The sequence below is a fragment of the Akebia trifoliata genome, chromosome 8 (genome assembly GCF_017979445.1).
Source record: "Akebia trifoliata isolate Shusen 1 chromosome 8, ASM1797944v1, whole genome shotgun sequence".
Classification (NCBI taxonomy): domain Eukaryota; kingdom Viridiplantae; phylum Streptophyta; class Magnoliopsida; order Ranunculales; family Lardizabalaceae; genus Akebia; species Akebia trifoliata.
In genome coordinates, this window is record NC_141382.1 from 26,782,596 (window position 1) to 26,790,109 (window position 7,514).

The 7,514-nt window shown below is 33.1% G+C and overlaps 1 protein-coding gene across 2 annotated transcripts; it reads left to right on the forward strand.

The window, feature by feature from the left end:
• Positions 1 to 272: 272 nt before the first annotated feature.
• LOC147396440 (uncharacterized) lies at positions 273 to 6,349 on the forward strand. Of its 2 annotated transcripts, XR_015180865.1 has the most exons (8): positions 273 to 648; positions 2,445 to 2,588; positions 2,757 to 2,824; positions 2,937 to 2,987; positions 3,108 to 3,167; positions 3,569 to 4,186; positions 4,293 to 4,456; positions 6,001 to 6,349. XR_015180865.1 is itself a non-coding variant. In XM_086451625.1 (7 exons), exons 1-7 carry the CDS (start codon positions 345 to 347, stop codon positions 6,037 to 6,039), a joined length of 1,284 nt encoding a protein of 427 aa, XP_086307751.1. In that variant the 5' UTR covers positions 276 to 344; the 3' UTR covers positions 6,040 to 6,349. The 2 variants fall into 2 exon arrangements, 1 of the variants encoding a protein (XP_086307751.1); XM_086451625.1 differs by lacking the exon at positions 4,293 to 4,456 and having other exon boundaries at positions 276 to 648.
• Positions 6,350 to 7,514: the final 1,165 nt, after the last annotated feature.

The following is a 7,514-nucleotide window of genomic DNA, read 5'->3' on the forward strand; positions in this document are numbered from 1 at the left end:
TCTTTATAATGTCTAAATCGAGAATTGAGTCAAATCAATCAATTCTTCATTTTTTTAAATCAGATTCTTTATAATGTCTAAATCGAGAACTGAGTCAAATCAATCAATTCTTCATTTTTTAAAATCAGAATCGAACAAATAGTCAGTCCAAACCAAATGGAACCAACCAAAACTCACGGATTGATTTAGTTCTCGATTTGACCCTGATTAAGTTGCACCCCTATTTAGGAGTTTGAAAACTATTGGACTTATTAATTTAGAGCTTTTGGAGTAAGAGTGAGAGAACAACATTATAAAGCCAGCCCTCGAGCCCTTCTCCCTATCAAAATCTAATTACCTTATTGATGCGGTTTCTCTTTCAAGCAAACCTGACGATTTCTTCTACTGCTTTTCGATATCTTCCAATCAAAATTCCCCCTCCCCCTTCCCCTTTTTTTTCCCATCAATCAATCTCACACTTCAAATCGTTGAAGAAAGCAATCATGCAAAAGGGTTTTGGTTTCCGATCTCAAAGACCAAACCCACAGAGAGATATGGGTCGTGGGAAATTCAGAAACCCTTGTCTAACAATGCACCAGCCATGGGCGTCTCTTCTGGTTTATGGAATCAAACGCATCGAAGGAAGATCTTGGCCTGCCCCTCGCAGAGGTTTATTTATTTATTTTCTTTCCACAAAACACCCACCCACCCTAGTTTCAAATTCTGTTTCTTCTTGCTTTGTATCACTTCTCTTAAGTTCAATTAATCTATTTTGTTTGTCAAATTAGAATTTTTTATGTTTCTTTAGTTTTCTCATTAAAATCAAGTGTGTTTTACACAGTGGCATCATTCTAGAGATACGAGTGACTAGTTAATCATCACCCAATACCAGTTGCAGTCCATTACTTAAAAAAAAAAATTCCCCCTTGCACTCTATTTGTGTGATTGCACTCAAATATATATATATATATATATATATATAATGTTTCATAGGTCAAGTAGTTGGAATTGGAAGAATGGTTGAAAACCATTCTCAGAGTTTGAAGATCTTTTGGAACTAATCACTTTTAATAAAAAAAAATGGACTTGAAAATTCTGGGATCCATGATCGAACTAATAATAGAAACACACTTGCACAATCACTAAGATAGGGAATTGAAGCCTCTTCCATGCAAATTGGGAGTTGAGATCTTGTAGAAGCACGTGCCAGTCCACCGATCCATGAAGTGCAACTAGTTGTTTAAGATAGAGATTATAGAAAAAGAAAGATACATATGGGGGCGGATCAAGGGACATATGTAAAATCAATGGTTGTTCAAAATATGAGTTAGAGGTTTTGGATTGAGCTGAATTTTTGTGAGGATGTTCTCTATGATGAGAAGATCATCCTCACAAAAAATCAGCTCAATCTGAAACTTTTAAGTCCATCAAAAGTGATTTACAAATTATTGGTAAAAAATCGACGGTCCACATTCTAAATCACTTTTGATGGGGTTAGAAGTTTCATATTGGACTGGTTTTGTTTTAGGTTGATCTTCTCATCATAGAGATCATCATCACAAAAAATCAGCTCAATTCAAAACCTCTAACCCATAATTTGAATTTGTTTTATTATTACATTGTTTTTACATATGTCCCTTGATCCTGACCCTTTAAGATTTGACCAAAAGTTTTATTTAGTTTTGTATTTTCACCTAAAATCAATCACTAGCAACAAAAAGGAACAAGAGATGGTTTGGTTGTGTGGAATACTTCATTGTAGACTAACAGTGTTTTATGGGGGTTTTGTTAAAAAAATGTGTGGTACCTAGTTTGTTAGCCAATGGTTCTGGGGTTTTTAGACTAACCCACAACTCCAAAACTGTTTGTTTATTTCATCTAAAGGTATTGGATGATTTTTGGGTGGCTGTTGAAAGTTTTTTTATATTAAAGAAACTACCTTTTAAGGGAGAGTGACTTGTGTGTGTGTGTGTACATATATGTATGTATGTTGTCTGGAAAATCATGCAATTAAGAGCACATCCACAGTTCAAATTTTCACCCAAATCAAATATATGAATGTTATTCTAGAGAGGACATTTCTAGGTCTGAAAGTTTCTACGAGCCACAAAACAAGAAGTACTTATCTTTTGCATGATAAATTATTAGCACTAGTTCTTAAACAGTGTAAATTTATTATTGGAATTCGAGTTACCATTATTAGGAATGCTTGAGAATAATGAATTTTGTGGGCACAGCTTAACAAAATTAGATCGCTAAAGGAAAGATTTGACTGATCATGATCACATTTATCTTATGTGAAGTTAAGATCTTTTTCAAGTTCAGTTATAATGTTAATAAACTAAGAGAGCTTGATACAAACGTATAGTTATGATGAAGTTGAGCTTTTTCAAGTTTTTTAGTTTTAAAATGTTTTTTGTGTTCTTGAGTTTGCATCTGACATATAATATCTTGTCTTTTTGAAGGGAGGCTTTGGATTCATGCTGCTGGTAAGGTTCCAGATCCATCAACAATCAAAGCAATGGAGGACTTCTACAGGGAAATCTATGCAGTGAATGGGATAACTGATATCAAATTTCCAGAAGATTACCCTGTTTCACGACTTTTAGGTAATCTTTTTGTTGAACTTGTAAAAATTATTTCTTATATTTTTCTGAAAACCAGAACGAAATGTTGAAGGCTTTATTTATTTTTCAATTTTTAATGCACTAGTAATCAGTTTCTCTGATAATGTTTAATACTCCTACAAATTTTGATTGCCTTGATCCTTGTTATAGGTTGTGTTGAAGTTGTTGGGTGTGTTAAATGCGACGAGTTGATGTGCTGGGAGGAGGTACCAGAAGGGGTAGGCATATCAAACTTCACTTTCTCAATTTACTTCTAATAGTAAGAACTTTAGTTCCTTATTGTATAATCTGTCTCAAGTATAGTTTACTCACTTATACTGTTGCTTACAGGTGAGACTTGAAGGACAAACAGATTTTTGCTGGCTCTGTGAACAACCACAGGTATATAATTTTACAAAAAGTAGAAGTTTATATTTATATTATTGAAGACTTAATATTTCAAATGCTTTTTTATTTCTATTTTTATTTACTGATTAAATGATTTTCTCCAAATAAATGCAGAAATTATCTGTTCCCTTTGAGATGCGAGGAAATCAAGGTGTTTATAACTTGGAAATGAAGGTACATACCCAAACAACAACATAGGCCTGCACAGTTTTCTATTTTTGGTACCAGTAAGTCAGGACTTTTCTTTTTAATGGGTAAGCTGGACTTGAACCCACGACCTCAAAGTTGCTTTGCAATGTGTCAAACCAATTGAGTTATGGCTCTAAGCCCACATTAAGTTGGGATTAACTTGGATACTTACCCTCCCCCTTCCCAAAATAATAATAATAATAAAGAGAGCTTCTATTGCCACACCAACTTTTGCTAATATGCCACCCCAAGATGTGTGCTAATTCCTGGGTTATTTACGTATGAATTGGTGTGGCATTAGCAAAAGTTGGTGTGGCAATAGAATTATTTAAAAAAAAGAAGCTTGGATACTTACTCGGCTCTTATCCCTTTTAAAATTGACACAGATATATGAGGCAGCAGTTAGAGATCTTACTCCAGTTCAATGTCCACTGCCAGTAAAGTTTCCGCTTCCAGATCCTCGAGACCCTTTTTCATTAAAGCCAGGATCACTCATTACACCCTCTGCTGGCTCAAAAGCATCTAAAGTAGAGAAACCACCAAGTCTCACGGCAGCCATAGCTGGTGCGCGAGCTGCAGCTACACAATTCTCAAAGAAGGATCAGAAATATGAAACAGAATCCGTCCAAAAGAGAGTGACTCTCAATTCCGCAGTAAAAAGTCCATCAACAAACAAATTTTCTTGGGACAATAGAAGGCCAGATGCTGCCTTAGATGGTAGACTTCATAGAGGAGATTCAGCAAAAAATTACAAAGAGCAGAGCACTCGAATGAATTTTGAAGGAAATAGCAATATCCGCAATAAAGCTCCGTGTAAAGACTTGAACCAGCATCTCGAGGTTCCTTCTTCTAAGGTCAGAAACTTGGATCAGCGTTCCGGGGTTCCTTCTAAGGGAAGCAACTTTATTTCTTCCAACACTAACATAAATTGTGAAGGAGATAGCAATATCCGCTATCAAGCTCCTAGCAGAGACTTGAACCAGCATCTTGGGGTTCCTTCTAAGGTCAGCAACTTTATTTCAATTGTTAATTTCTAGTGAGATACATACCTTCATGTTGAATCATCTTCCATAGAAAAATTATTACATGGTATGTGATGTTTTTATGTAGTGTATACCATTATCATCAACGTCGTCGAAGCCTTATTGTAAAAATTTGGGATTGGCTGAGCGTTTCCTGCTTCAATTCTGTTTAAAGCAATGAATTGAATCCTAACCGTTGGATTTTGCATTTACACATTTGAGATAATGTGTTTTTTACGTGAGTCATTTAAGGTAGACACAACATGTTTTCAGATTTCAAATTCCAAATAGACAATCAAATTTGTGTTTTAATTCCATACATTAATAATGAAAAAAAAAAAAAAACTTATTCTAGTATCACAGATTTCTTTGAACAATTAATAGTTTCTATAGTAAAAAACTATTTAATGTTTATTGTAACAATATAACTAAATATTGTTGAGAGATTTACTGGGCAGACCTATCTGTTGAAATTTTATTACAAAAACTCTGCTTTATCAAGTTTATTACTTGAACAAACCTTACTTTATGAATCAGGATAGCATGACTAACTTGTTAAGATATTAAATCTTACTAAGAACTGTATGGCATCAGATCATGTTTTCGGATGCCACAAATTGATGCAGTCAGAATCCACTCCAATGTATATAAGTAACAAACTAACTGCATAAATTTGAATTTTATGACGTGGATCCCCACTCTAAGGTTTTCTGGGTAACAAACTTGATAAAGTGAGGTTTTGTGGGTAACAAACTTCATAAAGTAAAGTTCCCTTGGAGTTGTTAGAACTCCAAGGGAGTTTTTGTAATCAAAATGCAACATTTCGGTCTGCCGGGTAAATCTCCCAATACTGTTTTTTAATAACTTCATTTGTATGAGACTAAATACTACAAAAATTTATTTATGAATCAAATCCACTCAACAACTTTTAATGCATATAAGGCTATTTTATTTTCAAATCTTCCAATTATATTGCATGCCAATGGCAACAAAGAAATAGAAGAGAAAAAAGTAAAAGATGAGAGGTAGAAAATACAGCTAATATTTAATTTTAAAATCACAAGAAAAATACAGAAATTAAGTTGTGAAGCGTTTGACTTGTCCAAAAAAATAAAAAATAAAAATGTTATAATATAAATGTAGACGTCAGTTCTTGCACATTTTCAAGGTGATATTTGTCCCCGTAACTCACAAATGGACATATGTGTCTATTTCAGGTGAACAACATTCATGTTAGATACCGTGATATACACAATGAATTGATTGATAGGGGTATAGAACATGTAAGAATAAATTGAGAAAAACGTTTAAGACTTACAATTGGTGTACACACACACACACATATATATAAACTACCAACAACTGAGAAAGAATGTTATCAATGTATATTTTCCTTTTTTATTAGTAATTTCGGCTTTCATAGCCAGAATGAGCTAGTATGTGAAACCCAAAGTAATAGTTTCATGGTTACTTAAGCAATCAATTTTTGTTTGTTCAAATTGCAGAATGCAGGGCCATTTAGTCTGGTGTTTTTGTGTATGTGCATTAAGACACCCAAAGCACTACAAATAACAGAACATCAACATTGTATTGATGTTGATGTTGATGTTGATAGAGTTAAACTCTTTGGAAAATTTGTTCATCCCTGTAACATATGTTCATATTGTTATTATTACATATGTTACGCAAAGCAGGTTGTGTTTATGTTTCAGATTATCATTTTTATTTCTATAGAAATTCATTGTTTGTCTTGATTTACAAACTTTTTCATCCAGACAGTGTGCATTAATTTGCAGATCTTTGCAGTGGCATTGAGGGGACTAAGGCCAGCTTGAGTATGACAATACATTCAGCAGCTTATCTTGGAAGAAAGAAATCTGGTTTAAAAGCCACCATATGGATGGCACATGGTTGTGTCAATTTGTACATGAAGAGAGATACAGATGAAATGATCTCCATATTCTCTTTGGGAATTTAATCAGAAAAGGTGTATAGTTTCGTTCTGCTTGTCCTCAGAACACCTATCTAATTCATTTATGTTGAAAATTTCATTTTAGAACAAAAAAGTATTTTTGTTTGTGTATTATATGGATTCTTTTTTGATTGAATTGAAATGGAATTGTTAGGTTCTGCAGAATTTTAATCTGAATCGGAGTTATGGAAAAATGTGGTAATTCTCATTTCTGATTTTTGCCCATACTTGATCTTGTTCTTTAAATTATTTTCTTGGCTGTCTGCTAAAGGTTCTTTCTAAAAAAGTGAGATTAAAACTGGTGGGATAGAGAATAAAAGGATGTATAACAAAGACAACAATACTAGTGAGTCAACAAAAGTAAATAAAAGATTCTTTTACATACCCTAATTTTAAGCTTGTAACAAAAACCTTTCATTTTTCTTCTTAAAACCTGTCATCCTCCATCATTTTGAACTTCGTCCTAATCTCTTATAAAAAACATAAATTTTTTATCAAAAAAAATCTCGTCAACTTCTATTTCAAAAATCCAATATTAATTATCAGATTTGAAGGTAAAAGTAAATTAATATTAAGGTTGAAGATTAAGATTAAAATAATTTACCCAAGAGATTTAAGATGATTGGTTTTGGGAAGAGAAATCAAAAGTATTTTATTTTATTTTTAATGTTTCAAGTTGAAAATGTAGATGTTTGGATATTTTTTAAACTGATGGCATTGCCTCCTTTGCCATAGACTAATGAAAAATGTTTCTTCCACCTCAAACCAAAAACCAAACCCTTGAATGTTCTCCCAAAAATCAGTCATCTTCAAGCTCTTCAACCTTCCCTCCCCTCCTCCAAAGAAAATCCTGACTCCACACCTGCCTTGTCTACATTTACACCCAAGAACCTAAAGTTGACTATCATCTTATGAACCATGCTCTTTTCAACTTTGTTACTATTTCACCCTTTCATAAATCATTTATTTTTATATAACAAGATTACGCCTCTTTTTATAAAAATTGATCATAAATCATAAAAGAATAATTATATAATCCACTAAAAGGTTGGATTCAAAATATCCAACACTATTAAATATTACAAATAAATATTATTAAAAATAAGAAAAGTACCGTTTGGCCCTTTGATCCCATTTTTTGTAGATAAAATATGAAGGATAATTTTTATCTACCAATACTATGCGAAAAAATACATATATCTGTCACCACAAGATTGTGCCATCCATATGTATACAGAGAAAGTCTTAAAATCATGACATGTTTGCATTTTTATTTTCACTAGCCAATCATGCTTCGAGATGGAATACCCCACAAGTTATTCTCAGAGCCTGATTGAT

Excerpts from the sequence above, each read along its gene's own strand:
- LOC147396440 (XM_086451625.1), top strand. The coding sequence starts at position 345 with ATGCGGTTTCTCTTTCAAGCAAACCTGACGATTTCTTCTACTGCTTTT. Across the intron at positions 649-2,444 it reads TTGGCCTGCCCCTCGCAGAG|GGAGGCTTTGGATTCATGCT; the intron begins GTTTATTTATTT and ends GTCTTTTTGAAG. Across the intron at positions 2,589-2,756 it reads CCCTGTTTCACGACTTTTAG|GTTGTGTTGAAGTTGTTGGG; the intron begins GTAATCTTTTTG and ends TCCTTGTTATAG.